The sequence below is a fragment of the Alternaria atra genome (genome assembly GCF_907166805.1).
Source record: "Alternaria atra isolate CS162 genome assembly, contig: 30, whole genome shotgun sequence".
Classification (NCBI taxonomy): Eukaryota; Fungi; Ascomycota; class Dothideomycetes; order Pleosporales; family Pleosporaceae; genus Alternaria; species Alternaria atra.
The window spans coordinates 1,062,984-1,083,415 of record NW_025091329.1 but is presented as its reverse complement, the minus strand read 5'-3'; the positions used below and the strand labels follow the sequence as shown (position 1 = coordinate 1,083,415).

Below are 20,432 nucleotides of genomic sequence, written 5' to 3'. Positions count from 1 at the left end.
AGATGCCCAAAAGTAGTGTGTAACATGAACGCATTAGCAGGAAACCGGAATATGGTGGATACGAGCAAGAGAGCCAACGCGATGAACAACCAATAAACAGGGTATAAAATGCGATCCAACGCTTTTCTATCCCTCGACGAGAGTCTTGGGGCTCTTGCCGAGCAGCTCAAGACATCTACGCGCAAGGGTGACGACTTCGCCTTCACCGTCTTCGTTGTCTTCGTCATCCGATTCAATAGTGCGTTCGGCGATGTCGGTGACCATGTCGATAATCTCGTTCGAATTGCCAATGTGCTCCATTAGCTGTTGGTCTTCCGATTCGAGTAGCTGCAGCAATGTCCAGATAGCGATGTGCTGGAAGGTTGGGTCTCCGCTCGCCAAGAAGCGGCGGAGATAGCCGTGGATTCCGCCTGCGGGTTCTGTCCAATTTTGGATGAATATTGAGTAATCACCGACTGTACTTGTTAGTGACGATAATGAGTAGATGGGCGACGAGTCCAACTTACCCTTGGATGACAGGTTTCCCAGAGCGGCCGCGCTGTTACCTTGAACCTCGATGCTTTCCGACTCGGTAAGTGGGATGAGCACATCGAAGACTCCCAGGTTGAGCAGATGAGGCTTGAGTTCCTCACTCAGGGCAAGAACGGCGATTGCTGCCGTCATCTCAGACTGCACTGGGAGCCGCACGTTGAGCACAAGCGACTTGCATTTCTGCACAGCACCCGCCTCTAGAACCAATTGCTTGTTCTTGTCCGAGCTGGCCGCAAGGTTGCGCAGGGTGGAGATGGCGTGGCATTGGATTTCATCGTTATCGGTGGAGCCGAGCAGATCGACCAACGGCTTAAGGAAGCCGGCTTCGATGATAGGCGACTCGTTGGCGGGGTGGATGGAGATGTTTCGTATGCATGCGACGGCGGAAAGGATAAGCGGTAGGTACGACGATTGCAGGAGGCGGAGGAGGGAGGGCAGACCACGAGCGCGTACGATTTCGAGCTGGTAGCGTTCGTCTGATGCAAGGTTACGAAGAGCAAGTGCGGCCTGGCACTGCACCTTGGGCGAGGACGACTCCATGAGGTGTACCAAGGAGCCAACCAGCCTACCTTCAGTCTGTGCCAGCTTGGCGCGGTTGCTTGCATCGACAGCAATGTTGCTGAGGGCGGTGGTGCAGTAGTACTGAACATCGACATCGGACGAGGACAGCAGCTGAACAAGGACAGGAATAGCGCCGGCATTTACGAGCTGTTGTCGGTTGTCGTCTGGTTCCAAGTTAGCACGAAGCAGGTCGAAAGGATGCGAAGATGTTACCTGAGTGTGTCATGTTCAGCAGCGCGCCCGTCGCGTTTCTCTGCACGCGCATGTCCTTTGACTTGGCTAGCCGTGTAAGAGGCTGCAGTGCGCCGGAGCGTGCGATCTTCGCTTTGTTGTCCTCGTGCGTAGCCAAGTTGGTGATGCACCCGACGGCGTTACACTGTACCTCGACATTGGGCGAGTTCATCTGCTTGATCAGTGGCGCAAGACCACCTAGTGCGACAATGGCCACCTTGTTCTCGGCTGTGGGGGTCAGCATGCGCTTCGAAGACATGTGGTGTGAACCTACTGTTTACCGCCAAGTTGCCCAGGGCGGCACTCGCTGCACGCTGCACTTCGATGTCGGGGTTCTGGAGCAGGAACAGGATAGGCTCCAGCGTGTCTCGGTCGACCTCTCTGACATCTACACGGAGCGTTGTTAGACATGGTCCGTGGTGTGGTATCAAAGTATGGTATCAGCTATGTACCTCGCTCTGTTATCTCGGCAAAGGTCAAGCTTGCCGATCGCTGTAAATCGATGTTGTCCGAGTATACAAGAGTACTGAGTGCGCGGAGGGGTTCGCCGGAGAAGAAGTCGGTTTCGGCTCGCTGCGCATGTTAGCATGGGGAGCAGCTGTAGGCGAGGCGGTGGGAAGCGGTACATTCTCGAGGAAGCCCAGCAGGTCGGCAACAGCTTCCCTTTCGCTGTCTGCCAGCACTGGATCATATATGCTGTCCCTGGAGCGGCCTGTAGATGATGCATCAGTAAGTTCCCATTTCAGAGGTTGGAGTCGACTGACCGCCGCAGCAGAAGAAACGGTAACAGAGGTCCGAGATGGCCATGGCTGGAGGCGCAGACGTTCGCGGTCCGGCCGAGAGGTCTTGTTATCGGCTTCTGCAGTTTCGAGTCGCAATGCAGTGGCGCAGCGAAGAATGCAGGCAGCGGGCAGAGGTTTGGGGGTGGACCGGTGCGATGGGTTGATGAGCTTGGTGATGTTGTCACCCGCCCCAGGGTGTCGAAGAGAGCTTGGCAGAGGGAACTTGGAGGTGTGCTAGCTAGCAGTAGCGGGCGGCAGCGTCGTCCGAGCATGCAGTCGGTGCAACAAGCGCGAGGCTAGCAGCTTCACGTGAAAATGAGATTTGATAGATTGGACACGGATAGCCGCGTGGAGAGCTTGGAGAATTGGTTCTGTCTATGCTCAGACGTGCATGCGACTCTACAGTGCACTCTGTACGTGTTCGCAGTCTTCCTGTCTCGATGCGCGCAACAGTACACACGGCGTCACTCGCGGTATCTGCCCATTCCAAGCTTTCACGGTTTAGTATCATAAATACAGCACGTCGGAGCGGCGCTTGAAAGGGTCCAGCTGCGAGGAACAGGGACCCTGGAAGATGCCTCTTACTTGTCGCGGCGTGATGGGCCAACCACGTTGAGCTCCATCACAGCCACGACGTCATGTTTCGGCCGTTTGACGTGTACAACCAACAATGCGCCGGACAGCTCACAATTATGGTCCTCATGCTTCGCCATTCGCCTTTGCATCGCCCGGCGTCATGTACGGTCGAGCGGGCCGCTTTTCGGCCATGCAGCATCTGCCTGACGTGCCCCACGCTCGCTGCTTGTATCACCATGATTCTGCGAAGCGCCTTCAACAGTAGAATTATAAAGCATCCCTTGTAGAGCCTCCGCGCGGGGTAGCCGCTTTCCTCTCCCTCACAGAGTTGCTATCCGGCGACGGCTGCTTGGCTATTCGAATCTACCATGGATCATCCAGCACACCTACTACGTTAGACTGCCTAGAGTCCTCACCAAGCACCCACTCGCTATGCTCAAAAGCAGCAGATTACCCTGGGAACGTGTCCCATAGGTGCACACATCTGCATGGCTGAGTGATGGTCGCTCACGTGCCTCTGCGCCCGCGCCTCCGCTGACTGCCGCCTATTAACAAAATGCGTGGGGGGGGAGGGAGGCCGGAAATTGAGCAACGAGAAAGCAATATTCTAACAAAGAACCTCTACACTCCTTTCCGCCCTTCTCTCCTCTGAACCCGTTTCTTTGCACCCCAAGTCCATCCATCAATTGCCGCTCCGAGAAATCTTCCCAGGCATACCGTTGCTCGGCACGCCTGCAATTTCAACGTTCCGCTAGCATTCCGCTGTCTCCAAGCCCGAACATAATCTTATTACTTTACTTCCCGGTTTCGCCCTTCGCCGCGCGACCCTCACCCCACGATCGCCGCACACATTAATACACCCCGTCGCCGGTGTAAGAAGAGGTTTGCACCACTGTGAACCGGTTTAATGGCCCCAATTTCAGAACCCTCACACACTTTCCAGAAGCTCAAACTCGACACCTCGACGCCCCACAAACCCGTCGCCTCGACCTTTGCCTCTTTCGCGCCTCTAGCCCGTAAACCGTCCCCGCACAACCACCATGGCCAGTCCCAGCTAACCGCCGAATTTGCTGCTGCAGAGCCGCAGAACATCTCACGCGGTCCCTACAACAAACGTGACCATGATGTCGCTGGCTCGCGCACTGAATCCGACGATGATGGCTCCCTCCCAGTGGGCAGCAGCGGAAGCGACGAGGATTTCGTAGCCAAATTCAGGCAACGAAAGACGAGCATTAGCTTCAACAATGAAGTTCGCCTCGACACGGGAGAGGGCGTTGGCCTAGGAGTGCCCGTGCCCAAGTCTTCACGGCAGTCGCATTCACGCAGGACTGAAAGCGGAAGCTACTCGGATGGCTCACAGCACGACTACATGGAGATGCCTTACACCATGCGTAGAAACATGCAGTACCGCGTTGGAGAGTCCCGATACCCCCTTGCCCAGACCACCGTCGACGATCTTGCCCACGACTCCGAGTACCGCGACCAGGTCGCATCGTTGACTTCTGACGCTACCGCTTCGCCGCCGCTAGACGAAGCTCAGACTCCCCTCGAGGCGCCGTCTGAGTACATGCTCTCGCCAATGCCTGCTACGTCCCCTATGGAGTTCCCGCTATTCTCACCCTCTCCTCGGCGCGTGGGCCCACCTCGGACCAAGAGCTGGAGATCGGAGATTGGCGAAGATGGCAGCCTGAAGAGGGCTAGCCGTCGATCGTCTGCCCGCTCTGGCCGTTCTCTTTCGTCCATGTCGCCGGCTGCCTCCTTCCTGGCGCGTTACAAAGCCTCCGAGGCCCCAATCAAAGCACCAGAGCCAGACGATGAAGGCCAAGGCATCGGCTACGACAGCGAGTACATTATTGGAAAGCAGATTGGCTATGGTGGCTTTAGCGTTGTCAAGGAGGTCACAAGCATGGAGAATGGGAAGCCTGTCATCGATGCTGTCAAGATTGTGCGCAAGTTGCAACAGGACAAGTCTGAGCTTGAGAACGAGCAGATTCAGACACAATTCGACCACGAGGTGGAGATCTGGCGCTTCCTGCGGCATCCTTACATTCTTCCTCTCCTGAGGGTCTACACCACCGACTATGCTACTTTCTGCATCACCAGGTTGAATAAGGGCGGCACTCTTTTTGACCTGATTCGCGACACGCGCCGCCTGAAGAAGAATGGTCTCCCAGCTCACTTGGTGAAGCGCTATGCATACCAGCTGGCATCGGCGATGCGCTACCTGCACAATGACGTCCAGGTCGTACATCGCGACATCAAGCTCGAAAACTGCCTTCTCGATATGACGGTATCTGACGCTGAGAGGGACGGCGGGGATGTCTTGCTTTGCGATTTCGGCATGGCAGACTTCATTGTCAGCGACCAGCGCGACGGCCCTGAGCCCCACTCGATCGGTGAAAATCAGAACATAGGCCCCGCAGAGACTAGCACTTCTATCGCCGGCAGCCTACAGTATGCGGCTCCTGAGCTGTTTAATGCACCTGGTCCTGTCTTCTCTCCTGCGGCGGACATCTGGGCGTTTGGCGTAGTTGTGTACGCTTTACTCACTGCGACACTACCCTTCAACGACGGCCTGGACATCAAGACGATTGAGAAGATCCGAAACTGCGAGTGGGATGCGGAGCTCATTCGCAGCGCAGAGGCAGCTCAAGGAGGCGGCATCGACGACGCCCTCGCTCTAGTCCGGGGCTGTCTCCAGGTCGATGTTGAAAAGCGCTGGAATGTCCACGACATCCTGGAGTGCGCATGGTTGCGCGAATGCGAACAACGCTTCGAGCATGTGGGTCGCCCTTGGGTCGCCCAGTCATGAAGCGATGATTATATTTTGTACGAGTTACGTTTGGTGTTGTATGGGCCGGTTTGCGTTACGCCCTTGGATACCCGGTTCACATTGCGTCTCTTTTCCTTGCTTGTATTTCAGCCCTGGTGTTTGCTTATCATCCGGCATTTTGCGATTCAGTCACTTCCGTTGGCTTTTGGATACCCTGCATTATCTTTCCACTCATGATTCTAATCTTGCCGGCGTTTTTGCATCAAAGGTTCGACGGTCTCATTATACGTTGTATTTTACTTGGCCGCCTAATGAGCGTGGGTCTTACCAAAGACCCCATCATTTGTCATGCCCGTGGGTGATGATTAGCGAATTATACGACCTCATATTTTGATGAATTCTACAATGAGTTACACTACGCACACGCCATGCGTCCCCTCATGATCGTGCTGCTCACATGAGACTTGACACTTAATTTAACCAACGTGGCAATGTTACTCCACATATCTGTAGTCATGGTCATCTTACCACCTAGTTGCAGCGGTTATGCCCCGAAAAACAGAAGCTGTAAGCATGTTGATGGCATCAGCCGGATTTGCAAGCCTTCCCCGCAGTACGACACCCACACGATCCGTCGCGTCCACACACTTGGCTCCAAACACAAACGGCCTTGCAGTAGCTTGTCTAATCACTCTTGAACATCTGACCTCCACATACGTCGCTGCACTGCTAGTGCTTTAACTCCTTCCTCTTGCAAACGATCACCACGCTAGCAATGCATTCGTGGTCCCAAGCTCGGTGCCCGACGTCACTTGTGCCCCCTACTATTGGACACAGGTGCTTCGTCGCTCTTCAACACCGAGGCAGAAGCGTCACAAGGATCGTGGAGTCTGCCAGCACCATCCTACCTCACCACCCATACCCTACACAAACCATGCTCTAGCGTATGAAAGTGCACGTAGAGGATGCTCTGCCAGATCAGGCAAGGCTTCATCCAACGACCATGAAATGCGATAGAAACGGTCGCCTGATTACGACCGACTGATCTGCAGAAGGTTTGATATGATGTTTCGAGGGCCGGTCAGCATGGTGCTCACGGACGTTCGCTAGCTAGTCTAGCATAGCTCTATGATGCATGTTAGGCGTGTCGCTGCATTGAGCACGATGCGATATAAACGGACGAGCAGCCTTGAGTCGCGTGTTGGATCAAGTTAGTGCTGATCGTAGAATTCAGGAAAGCTTCGGCCTCCAGTAGTGACTCCTTCGACACACTGATGCCTGTATCAGTGAATACTAGCTGTAGTGAGCACGAGGTGATACAAACGAATGAGTAGTTTTGGACCATGTATATAAACAACCTTTTTGTTCCATCGCACTCTAATATTCCATTTCCACCCATCCCCCAACCACTCTTATTACACAAGATGTTTCTCCCCCTTCTGGTTATACTGACTAGCTTCTTTCTCACGACTACTGCACAATCCAGTTCGACATTCACCCCGGCGCGCCCGCCGTCTTTGCCTCTGGCAGTGAAGAACCCATATCTGAGCACATGGTTCCCTGCCGGCAGTGATGGAGGAAATGGAGGGTATCTGCCCGGTCAATGGCCATCGTTCTGGACGTGGGTCGCCTCCTAACGACACTTGCTGAGTATATAGTGACACAAAGCAGTGGTCAGTTGCTAGGGTGGACTGGTATAGTTAGGGTTGATGGCAATACTTTCGTTTGGATGGGAGCACCCGACAGCTACAACGATCTGGCTAATCAGACGTCGTACGAGTATACGTCGACCAAGAGTATTTTCTTCATCACTGCCGACGACAAGATTCAGCTCAAGGTCACATTCCTGTCGCCGCTTACTCCCAACGACTTCAAGCGTCAATCACTGATCTTCTCCTACATGGAGGTCGAGGTCTCGTCTCTAGATAACTCAGAACATGATGTACAGATCTACACGGACATCAGTGCTGGTTGGTACCCAGTTCTTCCTTACATATGATATGAGCTAATCTGCAGTTAGAATGGACGTCAGGGGATGTCGCTGCTGTAGCTGAATGGAGCTTTGGTACTACACCGGATGGTATCAACTATCACAAGGTCTGGAAGCAAGATCAACAAATCTTCAACGAGTTCAATGATAAAGCACAGTGGGGTAACTGGTATTATTCCACCGAAGTAGTCGAAGGTCTTACGTATAAGTCGGGCGCGGACTTCGAAGTTCGCGATACCTTTGACAAAGACGGAAACCTTGACAACGTGGAAGACTTGGACTTCCGACCCATCAACGCCGGCTGGCCTGTGTTTGGATATGCCCTAGATATGGGTTCCGTTGGTTCAAACGTGAAGTCACAGCTATTCACGATTGGTCTATGCCAGAATGACGCTATCCAGTTCCTGGGCGCGAACGGCCTCACGACTCTGCCATCACTATGGAAAACTTACTTTGAAGATGATATCGCCGCGCTATCTTTCTTCTACAACGATTACGAGGAGTCCAGCAAGCTCTCTACTGAGCTCGACGATAAGATCTCAAAGGACTCCAAAGCAGTAGCGGGAGGCGACTATGCTATTCTGACCACACTGGCTGCTCGCCAGGCATTCGGGGCTACCCAACTCGTCGGCACCGAGGACAAGCACTACCTGTTCCTTAAAGAAATCTCATCCAACGGGAATACCCAGACTATAGATGTCATCTATCCGGCTACTCCGATCTTCTACTATACCAACCCGGAATTGGTCAAGTTGATGCTCGATCCGCATTTCGAGAACCAGGAAAGTGGGCACTACCCAAACAAATCCGCTATCCACGATTTGGGAACGCACTACCCCAACGCTACTGGGCACCCAGACGGTGGAGATGAGCCCATGCCATTAGAAGAATGCGGCAACAACATGATCATGATGCTCGCCTACGTTCAGCTATCTGGCAACTCCGAATACATCAAGCAACACTACCCCATTCTCAAACAATGGACCGAATACCTCGTAAATGACAGTCTCTTCCCAGATACGCAATTGTCAACCGATGACTTTGCCGGTAAACTGACCAACCAAACCAATCTCGCACTAAAAGGCATCATTGGTCTGGAAGCCATGTCCCAAATGTCGCGCATCATTGGCGAAAGTGCCGACGCAGATGGCTACGCTACCACCGCCCACGACTACATCAGCCAATGGGTAGAACTGGGTATCAACAAGGACGCCAATCCTCCCCACGCCATCCTCAACTACGGAAATGAGACCACCCATGGCCTGCTCTACAACCTCTACAACGACCGTCTCCTCAACCTCAACCTGGTTCCCCAAGAAGTCTATGATATACAATCATCCTTCTACCCCACTATCAAAGGGAACTACGGCGTACCCCTCGACACGCGAAATCAGTACACGAAATCCGACTGGGAGATCTTCTGTGCCGCTATTGCGAGTCAAGAGACGCGCGATATGTTCATTAGGGATTTAGCGAGGTGGGTGCGTGAGACGACCAGTTCGCATCCCTTTTCCGACCTCTATGAGACTGGTGATGGGAAACAACCGGCTGGAATTGATTTCAAGGCCAGGCCGGTTATGGGGGGTTTGTTTGCGTTGCTTTTGCTTGATGGCAAGGGGTATAGTGCTAGGAAGAGGGTGTTGTGAGGTTGGTGTTCTTGACGAGATTTGATGACCGGCGAGTCTCATTTTGTTTTGTGTCATCCATTTTTTGGCTCAATTACAATAATGAAGTATACTAGTCGTTATGTATGCGGTACAGTATGTCTCCTTCGTTGTTATTTACCGTTCGCTGCTAATCACTACATTCTTCATCTCATTTTTTTCCTTTCCCTTTACCCTTTTGTCCTGCTTGCCCGCTATCTCCATTCCCAGACTCATCATCGAGATCCTCCAACGCCTTATCAGCATCAACATTCCCCTCGTACTCCACATCCTCGACCCACTGTTTCGCCAAGAAAAAGTGCCAGGTCGCTGCTCCCGCAAGTCCTACTACTGCTAGAAGGAAAAAGATAGTCTTGAATATCGACCATAGTGTTATACTAGCAAAGTACCGAAGCCAGGGCGTTACAAAGGCTTTTCTTTCTTCCTGGTAGGTTTTAGTATCGAGATCAGCGACACAGACATCGTCAAGGGGGGTAAACGAACCTCTAAATCAGGATTTACACAGTACAAAAGCACAACAAGCGCGACGAGGATGAGTCCCAGGAAAAAAACAGTCAAAACTTGGATGATGGCGAGTAAAATGGAGATGTCGCGTGTTGTACGGAGAACTTTGAAGCCTGCAGCTACGAGGGGGGTGACTTGTTCAAAGGCGGCGTTGATTTGGCGGGAGTAGGGTATGCCCATATTGGGTGGTAGTGTTGCTTTCTCCAGCAGCTACTAGCTAGTTCGCCGTGGTGTGTGGTTATTGGTGGTGAATTCGGGTATTGTTGAAAAAAAAAAGAATATGGAATTACACATTAGCTACTGGATAGAGATTGTTGTGAACCAGAAACCTGGAAAGCGGATGCAAGACATAGCGGGGTTTCTATATGCTGCATGCAAGACGGGAAGGGTTGCAGAGGGGCCGCTGACGTCATTGTTACTGTTGAGGGGAGAGCAGGGGTGAAGAGATGTGGATGTTGTGGCTTTAGCGAGGAGAGATCTTGAGAGCAAAGCGACGAAGAGTTGACGCATGCGCTTGCTATCCTTGGGAGAAGTTTTGATGAGATTGTGGAGCATTTTCGTGTCCACAGTTTTTACTGTTCTGAGAGCGCTACAAGTGATTTCGCTTCGACTTCCTTTAAGAATTCGACAACCAGCTGTACGAAATGTCTAGCTGGCTCTTCCTCACTGAGCTCATGATCGCCAGATGGGATGATCTGACATCTCTCACTCGCTAGACCCTCTGAAATCGCTTCGACCCATCTCTTTAGTAACGCTTCAGTGTCCACTGTAGGCGGAACCATCTCATCCTTTTCGGACATCAAAATCAAGGTTGGGTTGTCCAGTTTACCGAATGTAGATCGAAGAGCCGAAGTCGGTAGATCAGACGAAAAGAAGTCGTCGTCGCCACCTATGGAGATGAGGGAGTGCCAGCGATATGCTGTGATGGGCGAGGTGATGATAGCTGGGATGAAGAACGTGGGCATGATGGTCTTCTCCTCGCCTTTAGCAATGAGATCTTGGGCGTATTGTAGACTAGTGGAGAGAAGATCTGGTGACATGAGTAACGCTGCTGTTTCGCGATCTGAGGTTGGGGCTTGCATGATATAGCCATCGACTGGAGGAGGCGCTGGCCTAGTATTGGCATAAGTCATGATAGCCTGGCAACCTTTGGGCTTGTCAGCGGGAGACGATTGTCTTCAAGGTGAGAGAAAGAGAGGCTAGGTATGAATCATCTTACCACTTGAACTCCCCACCAAAACAATCTTCTCCATTCCCACTCCCTTCAGATACCCTACCAGATTCCCGACATCTTCAACATCGTCCTTCAGACTTCCATACCCGAACCCCGTATAACTAGTCCGCATTCTCAATTCCCACAGATTGTACCCAACGTCATTTTTACTCCCCAGACTAGCACTTTCCAAGACATCATTCAAAGCTCCAAGGTAATGCGTCGTATGCGGTCCACTGCCGAGTCCACCGATAAAGACCAAGGCGTTCTTGCAATTGGAGGAGTTGGAATGACGGCGCTCGTAGGCGCAGGTGGTGGGGTGAATTGGGGGAATGGGGTAGACGTAGACTGGGAAAGAATGGGCGTGATCAAAGTTTGGCATTTTGTGGAGGAAAGAATGCCTGCTGGTGTTGGCTCACGAGGGACACATTCCCGGGTCGTACGAGACGACTTATTATAGAGGTCTCGAGGTTGGATCAGGCATACCATGGTCGCCAAGAATAGGCGGTCGTTGGTGGGTATAGGATGCGTACAGCGACACGCGCGATTGGTGAGTTGTTCAAGTAGGATTCGATCAGGTTGATCCGACTTGGCTTGATGCGCTAGCATATTATTTGTCCCGGGCTTGCTTACGACAGTGTTTGCTTCGTTTGTGTTATGTAGACTCTGATCTAGTGGCACCTGGGAGTGTAGGCGTGTGGGTTGGGATACTTGATGCCCAAATATTCATTATATAGTGTAGTCCATATGCGTAACACATACCGTCTATGCCGTAATTGTAGCTCATGACCCTAGAGCCATGATCTTGTATATGGGATCTGGTCCAACATCATACTCGTCAAGAGCTTGTACTTCTCACAAGAAGGCAGCCGCAGCCGCAGCGGCCATGACGCCGAACTCAGCCCCAAGCCACTCTCCAGCAAATGCAGTCGGCATCGCGGCTCCCTCGGAACCCGTGGTGGATGTAGGGGCCCTTGCAGCGATAACACTCCTGACGATGCTGAACTGATCGCTGACCTGCTGTTCCTTGAATGCCCTCGCCGCACTAGGCAGCGCGGTGTACCAATCTGGTCTCGAGAAATATGTGGGTGTCTCGTCTGCCATGGTGACTTCGGCGGGAATGCTGTAATTCGTGGCGGTTCGAACGAAAGCGTCGATTTCGGAGCGCGCGGATGTGAGGGAGGATTGGTAGGGTTCGCCGAGCGAGCCGGTGAAACGACCGTATGCTATTTGCGCGTTGAGGAAGACGGAGGTTGTCCAGCTCGAGGCCTGTGTAGTTGTTAGTACGCTCGTGATATGTTGATTATCCGAGCTCAGCGTACGTCGGCTGGGTCCGCGAAGGTGGGAATGGCAGATGTGGGAATTGGCGGTTCAGTGTACACCATGAAGTCTGCCATGACGCCCGCCGCCGCAGTCAGTAGAAGAAGCCCAACTTTTGCGAACATGTTTGCGAAGGTAGCTGCGACGAGGTTAGAGCGCGAAAGGTGTTGTTGTGAGGTTCAACGGTGGCACGCCCAAGATTTCAGACATGGTCCAAGACTTCTTGCCTCGTATCAAACCGTTGCTGCTCCACATTTTGCTGATCGCGGTCATAACGTCCTGGGCGCGAGAGACCCATGGGGCGAGTGTGGCTATGCAATGCGAAGCATGACGGCGCGTGCACGCGGGTAGTCATGATGCGATGGACTGCGGAGATCCACCCAACGTGACTGGACCCACTTTAGCTGCCCAGAATGAACATCGCAGCATCTTCGCGTCTCTGTTGCACCCGCAGAGACTATCCTCGGGACCATACATATATATGAACATGCCATGTGTTGTCGTTTTGCAGTGGACTGAGTGTCTAGAATATATGTCCTTACTGTTAGGGGCCCCAATCATGTGCAGTCGACCTCCCCCCCCCACCACAGATGTGGCGTCTTACTAAGATGTGCGGATGCCAGGGTAGTGTCCGAGACTGAACGTAGTCTTATATGCACATCCTCTACAAATTTCAAGACTGCTACAGCACCCAATCGTTGGGGAGCGCAAAAGGTTAAGAGGCTTGTAGAACGAGCATAGCGAGATTCGATAGTAACACTTCTCGGTCCAAATATCAGCGTATATCTGTGGTTATACAAGCGGCGTGAAAGCGGTCGTACTAGTAATGATGCAGCTCCTATTCCCTATTCGAGACGGGTAGCAGATTACCGTTCAACGTGAGGGATACTTGAGATGCGCGTGTCCAAGATTTCAATGCATCTGTGTTATAGTTTGAAGCCCTGACACAGCTATCGATTCGGACTCAACGCTCGGAAAGCAGGCGAAATGCTCGTACATGCGAAGGGATAGCATCAACTGATGCGCACAACACCGCATGATTCAGCCACCGCAAGCGTCTGGTGCCTAAACAAATTTCCTGGTTGGAAGAAACAAAGCCGCAGGATGTTGTTGATCGGCATATCATGTCAAAGGCTGGATCGATCTTGTTGTTGTCACGCGTCGTTGGGAGGATATGGGAAAAGATTGGAGGGTGGCCGCCATTTGGATCAGGTTATTCTTGCCTCGCCTATTCTCAAGTCGATCAGAAGGAAAACGCATGAGTGAAAAGTAGGAATCCGGATCGTCTGCATAGGAGACTATGAAGATCATTCTAACACTTAGCCAAAGAGTGTAAGCTGTGTCCGATCGCTAAGACATACGATGAACTATTACACTTTGAATGTGCGGTATCCAACTGGCTTTCTTTGTTTCTTTAGGCGTCCTTACCAAGTGACATAACTAGAGCAGCCACCAACTCATAATGAGAAGCCATTTAGCCTGATACCCCAGTGGCGAGGCTCAACGGCAATTGTGTTGTTTCGTGGCGTGGCGCTTGTGGTATTCAGACGGCGGCCAACGGGACGAGGTGTCCGGTAGGAGCTTCAGAGGTCTTGTGCGCTTGCAGCCTCGAATTGTCATACATTGTCTTTGTTCCCTATGGGGATAGAGCATCTGGAGATCCCAACGATCCCAACGGTCCGAGCGTGGGATCTCAATGAGTGGCTGCGCATGGATTGGAGTCGGTGTACACTAAGCTCGCATCGGTACAACACGTTGCCATGATTACTGTGAACGAGGGTTCCAAGCTTTGGTGGCTCATCAATTTGGATGCGAGGCTGTAAAAAGTCGGTGTTGATGGCCGCTGTGGATACGCGGGCTGACTCCGTGCTCTTTGCTTGGATCAATGGGGCAAAGTACCCTACGCATCTCGTGATGCTGCCCGTTAATCTACAGGACAAAGCGATGTGATTGTGCGATTGTTAGGCGTCCTTGATGTGCACAACCCATCGTGTTGGATAATGCATTCAACATGGCTTGCTTTTGATGCAGTCAGGCTTGACTTTTCGATAAGACAAAATGCCAACGCAGGCAAAGATTGCTTAGATGCGGGCGGGCACGGGATGCAAGGGAAGCCAAGTCTGCTGAATGCCTGTTCGAGGTTGCGAACAAATATAGGAGAAGCAGTCACCGCATCAGCTGCACATGCAGGCCCTTCCTGAAGGATCCAAAGGGGAGGACACAGCGGCCAGAGCATCCAGCGCAGGAGTCGAAGGCGTCCAAGGCGTCCAGGGCCATGTTGAGATGTAGGCAACACACCCAATGATTGCAACGATTCAATTGGTGTAGGGGGAACGGCGGGATGCTTGAATCCCATCTACCCTATAGCTATTCGGCTGATCGAGAACTGGGGCATGGTAGTCGAAAATTGGCATGGAGAAGAGAGGCAGCCACCCGTTGGCGGCTTGGCCCGGACATCGCCCAGGCATAAGCGAGACCGCCCGTTTATACGGGAACCGAGTCACATTGACAGGACGCTAACCAGGGATTATCCTACTGCAGAATATACCATCAAGGAAGACGATGGCAGGATGGGGTAAATGAGCGAAGTGAAGCTCCTGTGATATGTCGTGTGAAGCCTCCTTGGAGCGTTTTAGTTGTTGTTGATCTCTGGGGAAATTCCCTGGAGAAGTCTGGGGAACGGCTCGATGCGCTGATGATACAAAAAGAAATATGGGATATCGAATTGCAGATGTAGAGTTTCTGCGGAATTCAGAAATGGTTTGGATTGGCCAAGATCGATGAAGCTCTCTGCTGTTGGTCGCTAGCCTGTGCTTGTCTACCATCACGTGTTCGGATGGGATTGAGTTAGCCAGGCTGGGAAAAACCGTCTCCATATTTCCGCCAACCACGCCTCATCACCTTGGCTCCGCGTGCTCTGGCAACTTCCCCAGGCTGTCCCCAATGGTTATGGGGGAGACCCTGGAAAAGCGCTTGTCAGACCCACGTTCGTGGTCGCTGGAGTTGTGAGCTCAGAGTAAGGAGCTAGAGGCTGGTTAATCTATTCAACCGTAGCATGCGACGCTCTCGCAGCTGATCACGACCTTCGAGAAGTTTGGCAGAAGCGTCCAGCTGTATGGCTGAGCCGGAAGAAGGCAGCGGGAAGGCCTGCCCCTGAAGCTTCAGGAGGCATACCGGAGGCATACGAGGCTGACGGGCCTTGCTGCAGTATGTATGCCTCTTTTCGGTCAGACCCAACATTTCCATCATGAGATCGCTGTTGCTGAGAGAGCCTCAATGCTTAGACTTCTTGTTGTTCTTGACAGCTGGCGGTCCCGCACGCCGAGACTGAGTCGACAGTGGGAGCAAGACGATCCGTTCATGGTCAAGACGAAGCTTGGGGTCTGGGCATGCTACCCTTGACCCCACCACTTTGGGCTGTTTACCGACCACTCTACGCTAAACGGCGGTTCATCCGCGCAGAGTGCCACACGATCCCCCAGACGTATTTACCCGGTCCGACAGACCGCACCTCTGGAGCCAAGATCCTATGCGAGCATAGTACCTCGTAGGCTGGGAGGCATATATATGAAGCACCAACATGTTCAGACTGTCCAGGCTCAGCTGTAATCAGCCCAAATCGACAAGTCAACAGCTTATATACCCTGCTGCCCAGGACAGTGTAAGGTTGTGCGTTTCAAACCCAACCTACACATAATCCCACGTTGTTTCGCTTCTACAAGCAGTCTCTGGACTAAGAGTTGGATATCATGGGTCTCTATCAGAAGTTCACGCCCAAGATGGGTGCCGTTGCGAAGAACAGGGCCGATGTCGAAGCTGCGCAGGCTGAGGCTCCTCATCTGAAGCAGGTCAACTGGAGGTCAGACGCTGGTCTCCGCAAGCTCTACGTCTACGCCTTCTTCATCTGTATCGCTTCTGCGACCACTGGCTACGATGGGTAAGCTTATCTATTAACATCACCCCTATGATTAAAAGCTAACTCTCTGCAGTTCCATGTTGAACAACCTCCGTATCCTACCCAGATGGACCGACTACTTCAACGACCCAAAGGGAGACACACTCGGTCTCTTGACTGCTCTTTACTCTATCGGTTCGATAGCCTCGCTTCCCGTCGCTCCCTTCGTTGCCGATCGTTTCGGACGTCGAGCATGCATCACCTTCGGATGTGTTATCATGGTCGTCGCAGCTTGCATTCAGGCCGCCGCTAAGAACCTTGACTACTTTATGGGTGGACGTTTTCTTATGGGTTTCGGAAACTCGCTGGCTCAACTGTCTTCTCCCTTGCTTCTCACCGAACTCTGCCACCCTCAGCATCGTGCTCGTGTCACCGCCGTCTACAACTGCTTGTGGAACGTTGGTGCCATTGTTTGCACCTGGTTGACTTTCGGTACCAAGCGCATCGATAGCGATTGGTGCTGGCGCGTTCCCGCTCTCACCCAGGCTGCGCCTTCCATCATCCAGTTGGCTGCTATCTGGTTCATCCCTGAGTCCCCACGTTGGTTGATCGCCAAAGAGAGGAACGAGGAAGCCCTTGCGATCCTCGCCAAGTACCACGCCAACGGTGATGCCAACAACGCTACAGTTCAATTCGAATTCGCTGAGATCAAGGAGACCCTCCGCCTCGAGTTCCAGTACCAGAAGACTTCCAGTTACCTTGACTTTTTCAAGACCAAGGGCAATAGGTACAGGCTCATGCTTCTCGCATCTCTTGGTCTCTTCTCCCAGTGGTCCGGTAACGGGCTTGTCTCCTATTACGCCACCGATGTCTACAACTCCATTGGTATCACAGACCCTGACACCCAGCTTGGTATCAACGGTGGTCTTAATATCCTCTCTCTCATCGTCTCAGTTTCCTGCGCTCTGCTTGTTGATCGCGTTGGTCGTCGCCCGCTCTTCATCTCTGCTACCGCAGCCATGTGCGTCACCTTCATCGTGTGGACTATTGCTTCGTCGCAGCAAGAGGCTACTAAGAGCAAGGCTGCTGGTCAGGCCGTCATTGCCATGATCTGGATCTTCTCCGTCGCTTATGCGCTGGCTTGGTCTGGTCTGCTTGTCGCCTACACAGTTGAAATCCTGCCTTTCAAGATTCGTGCCAAGGGTTTGATGATCATGAACTTGTTCATCCAAGTTGCTTTGACCATCAACCAATACGTCAACCCCTTGGGATTCGACCATCTCCACCCCACCTGGAAGCTCTACACGATCTACGCTGTAAGTTCTGCACCGATTAATCTTTTTCAGGATCGTATACTAATTACAACTAGTGCTGGATCTTCCTCGAACTCATCTTTGTCACCGTCTTTTACGTCGAGACCCGTGGTCCCACTCTTGAGGAGGTCGCCAAGATCTTCGATGGTGATGAGGCCGAGGTTGCTCACATTGACATTGAGACAGTTGAGAGTAACATCATGACTTCTGGTTACGAGAAAGATGGCAACGTCCGCGTTGAACAGGTCAGAACATCTTCTTAGATGGTTTGATCACTCGTGTGGATATAATTAGTGCGTCTCGACTGAGGATGGATCGGCAGTTGATTGGTTCTCGATATTCAAAGTATGCATACCCTTCGCTAGTACTAGTAATTCTAACGTTCTCTACCTATAACTCCCTGCTCTATCTGACCCATCTCCCTAACCACCTTCTTCCCCTCCTTTCTTTGTCTCCGTCTTTCCAACTTTGCTTTGATGGCGGCTTTGATCCCAGCGCAGCACATAACCGAAGAAAACAACGCACTTCCCATCCACAGCAGTGCGTTAATAAGATCGCACCACACAGCTCTCTTCATGCGTCCTACATCCACATTCTCGTATCCTTGCTGGATATTGCCGCGCATATAGATTGTGTAGAAAAGGCCAAAGGAAGCAATCCACAGGATGGCCAAAAGCCATTCTGGCACCCAGGTCAGACGGTAGTTTCGTGCTGTTATGCTGTCTATGACCAAGACTATAAGGGTGAGGCCGAATACGAATTGGGCGTATATAAAGTCTGTTTTTGAATAATTTGTTGCATGGCCGAGTTCGATGGCATAGGAAATGCCTGAGGCAAGGGCGAATGCGAATTGGAAGATGCGGATGCTGAGACGGAAGAGAGATACGGCAGGGTTGTCGAGCTTCGCGTTTATGGCCGACTTGAAAGACGATGGAGAGATGAAGTGCGACTTGAAGTAGGGTGGCGGTGGCCCAGATGGTATCGAGTGTGTCGATGGTGGTGATGAAGATGAGGCTGATGAAGATGGCTTGTTGTATACGGCTTCGATATCTTCCATCTTACCCATGATGTGCCTTGCGTTTGAGTGTATATCAGGAGTTCAGGGTTTAGAGCCGTGAGTAGAGTCGTGAAGATGAATTAGTGTAAATCAGAGCAGCGGATCATGGTAGAATTATATGCGCACTCAAACCGCTGACGCGGCCTACCCAGGCAAGATTCGGCGCAACTCATAAATAGGAGTATAACATGTCATTCTTTGCAGTTTTAGTTCTGCTAAGTGGAGCACAGCAGAAGTGTGCCAAACTTCTATCCTTGAACCTGCGTATTCTAAGAGAACACGAGCGATGCGAGCACTAGCGGCTTAACGTGAGAATTAGTGGTACCTTCCGCGTCGCATTAGCGGTGATCAATGCGCGATCGCTTTACTTGTTGCGCGGAGATTTAGGCGTAGAGAATTTCTATAGAGGGCAAGATCCGTAAATGGAAAGAGACTCGACTGGGTTCGGCCAAGTTAGTGTTCGGAGAGATCTTTCCCTGGAGATGTTTGCGATGCTGCGCCAACAACGCTAAATGGAATGATGCTAGAAGCGATGATGTATGCCGCTAGCCTAAGCAGCCCTGGAACCGTTGCCTCTTTTAATACGCGCTCCTCGCTCAGAATACGCCTGCCAACACCTCAATATCTTCGACGGCAACATCAACATGCAGCAAGATTCGCCACTCACGGAAGCCACGCCGAATTCCATTCAGACTTCCCGAGAACACTCCCCATCCGACCACAGTGGAAGAGGCACGTCGAGACGGTCGAAGATAACGCGCAAGTCTCATCGGAAGTCGCGGGCTGGCTGCGTGAATTGCAAGTCACGCCGCATTAAGGTACGTAGATCCTGGGTAACTAGAAGGAATTCGCGGTGTCTCTCCCATACAGGGAATAGACTTCGGATTCCTAGATATAGTACGCCGACTGCTATTAGAGCGCTGCAAAAACTAAAAGATAAAGCTCAGTACTAACGTCATGCCTAGTGCGATGAGGCCAAGCCGTTCTGTAATAATTGTAAAAGGAGACAAGTCCGCTGCGAGTATCCTGCCACCACCGCGACCCTCACTACCACTCCAGGACTTCCGGATCTAAGAGAGCCGGGTGGCCTTCCGATATCCGAAATCGAGCTCACATATCACTGGGCGACAACTACATGTCATTCACTATCAGCATGGCCTGCTGGCGTGGCTCGCGCGCAGTCGATCACGGAGGAAATCGCGCTCAAGCATGAGCATGTATTACACTTCATATTTGCGTTCACGGCTCTTCATCTCGCGACATGTAGACCAGAGCGCAAGGAAATTTATACCGCTACTGCAGATCATCACTACGAACGCGCGCTCGCACTCATTACTCCAGAGATAGCCGGACTCAACCCAGACAATTGTGATGCAGTGCTTCAATCCGTTCAACTAATTTGCTTTGTCAGTTGGGCAAGAGGACCACAGGCTGGCGAATACCTTGCTTTTGGTAAGCACGGTAGATCGGAGTGGTTAATCATGTTCCGTGGAATCCGCACGACACTAAATACGTTGGGGCGAGACAACTTCACAAAGACACATGCGCCGGCAGTTCGCAGCAAAGGTCGACTTTTGCCACCAACAGATGGGCCGTTCGAGCACGAGAAACAGATCAAAGAGCTGAAAGAGCACATCGAATTTGTTTCTGAGGCTGCTGATCGTGAAGAGAACGTGCACAGCGTTGAGATCTTGCAGGAGATGTACTCAAATCGTTACGGGGGCAAAGATGGGGAGTACCACGTAGTTTTCGGATGGCTTTACCGCATGAGCGAAGACTTTCTCGACCGACTCCAGCGACGCGATCCACTGCCGCTCATCATCTACGCGCACTTTGTTGTCCTCATGCATGACTTGGAAAGATTCTGGTATATGAAGGGGTGGACACATCATGTTATGAGTGGGATCTATGAAGCGCTACCCACGGAGCATAAGCCATATATACGCTGGCCCATGGCCAGTGTTGGATGGATATCACCTTGAAGTATTCAAGACCGGGTTGTAGCAGGTTGCACCGTCCGCC

The 20,432-nt window shown here is 52.0% G+C and overlaps 8 protein-coding genes across 8 annotated transcripts; 4 read left to right on the top strand and 4 right to left on the bottom strand.

Annotated features, from left to right (window-relative positions):
• Positions 1 to 126: 126 nt before the first annotated feature.
• On the bottom strand, positions 127 to 2,130 carry ALTATR162_LOCUS9756 (uncharacterized protein; the record flags this gene model as incomplete). The annotated part of the gene is made up of 7 exons (XM_043317390.1): positions 127 to 455; positions 507 to 1,256; positions 1,306 to 1,551; positions 1,598 to 1,711; positions 1,776 to 1,896; positions 1,950 to 2,035; positions 2,088 to 2,130. 7 exons carry the CDS (start codon positions 2,128 to 2,130, stop codon positions 127 to 129), a joined length of 1,689 nt encoding a protein of 562 aa, XP_043173325.1.
• Positions 2,131 to 3,588: 1,458 nt separating this feature from the next.
• On the top strand, positions 3,589 to 5,493 carry ALTATR162_LOCUS9755 (uncharacterized protein; the record flags this gene model as incomplete). Its single annotated transcript, XM_043317389.1, has 1 exon — positions 3,589 to 5,493. The coding sequence occupies one exon, from the start codon at positions 3,589 to 3,591 to the stop codon at positions 5,491 to 5,493; it is 1,905 nt and encodes a 634-aa protein (XP_043173324.1).
• Positions 5,494 to 6,878: 1,385 nt separating this feature from the next.
• On the top strand, positions 6,879 to 9,090 carry ALTATR162_LOCUS9754 (uncharacterized protein; the record flags this gene model as incomplete). The annotated part of the gene is made up of 3 exons (XM_043317388.1): positions 6,879 to 7,075; positions 7,126 to 7,424; positions 7,475 to 9,090. 3 exons carry the CDS (start codon positions 6,879 to 6,881, stop codon positions 9,088 to 9,090), a joined length of 2,112 nt encoding a protein of 703 aa, XP_043173323.1.
• A 1,094-nt stretch (positions 9,091 to 10,184) lies between these two features.
• Positions 10,185 to 10,745, bottom strand: ALTATR162_LOCUS9753 (uncharacterized protein; the record flags this gene model as incomplete). Its single annotated transcript, XM_043317387.1, has 1 exon — positions 10,185 to 10,745. The coding sequence occupies one exon, from the start codon at positions 10,743 to 10,745 to the stop codon at positions 10,185 to 10,187; it is 561 nt and encodes a 186-aa protein (XP_043173322.1).
• A 935-nt stretch (positions 10,746 to 11,680) lies between these two features.
• On the bottom strand, positions 11,681 to 12,270 carry ALTATR162_LOCUS9752 (uncharacterized protein; the record flags this gene model as incomplete). The annotated part of the gene is made up of 2 exons (XM_043317386.1): positions 11,681 to 12,094; positions 12,148 to 12,270. 2 exons carry the CDS (start codon positions 12,268 to 12,270, stop codon positions 11,681 to 11,683), a joined length of 537 nt encoding a protein of 178 aa, XP_043173321.1.
• Positions 12,271 to 15,894: 3,624 nt separating this feature from the next.
• ALTATR162_LOCUS9751 (uncharacterized protein) lies at positions 15,895 to 17,616 on the top strand (the record flags this gene model as incomplete). Its single annotated transcript, XM_043317385.1, has 3 exons — positions 15,895 to 16,082; positions 16,135 to 17,356; positions 17,410 to 17,616. The coding sequence occupies 3 exons, from the start codon at positions 15,895 to 15,897 to the stop codon at positions 17,614 to 17,616; spliced, it is 1,617 nt and encodes a 538-aa protein (XP_043173320.1).
• Positions 17,617 to 17,729: 113 nt separating this feature from the next.
• Positions 17,730 to 18,419, bottom strand: ALTATR162_LOCUS9750 (uncharacterized protein; the record flags this gene model as incomplete). The annotated part of the gene is made up of 1 exon (XM_043317384.1): positions 17,730 to 18,419. One exon carries the CDS (start codon positions 18,417 to 18,419, stop codon positions 17,730 to 17,732), a length of 690 nt encoding a protein of 229 aa, XP_043173319.1.
• Positions 18,420 to 19,891: 1,472 nt separating this feature from the next.
• ALTATR162_LOCUS9749 (uncharacterized protein) lies at positions 19,892 to 20,392 on the top strand (the record flags this gene model as incomplete). Its single annotated transcript, XM_043317383.1, has 1 exon — positions 19,892 to 20,392. One exon carries the CDS (start codon positions 19,892 to 19,894, stop codon positions 20,390 to 20,392), a length of 501 nt encoding a protein of 166 aa, XP_043173318.1.
• Positions 20,393 to 20,432: the final 40 nt, after the last annotated feature.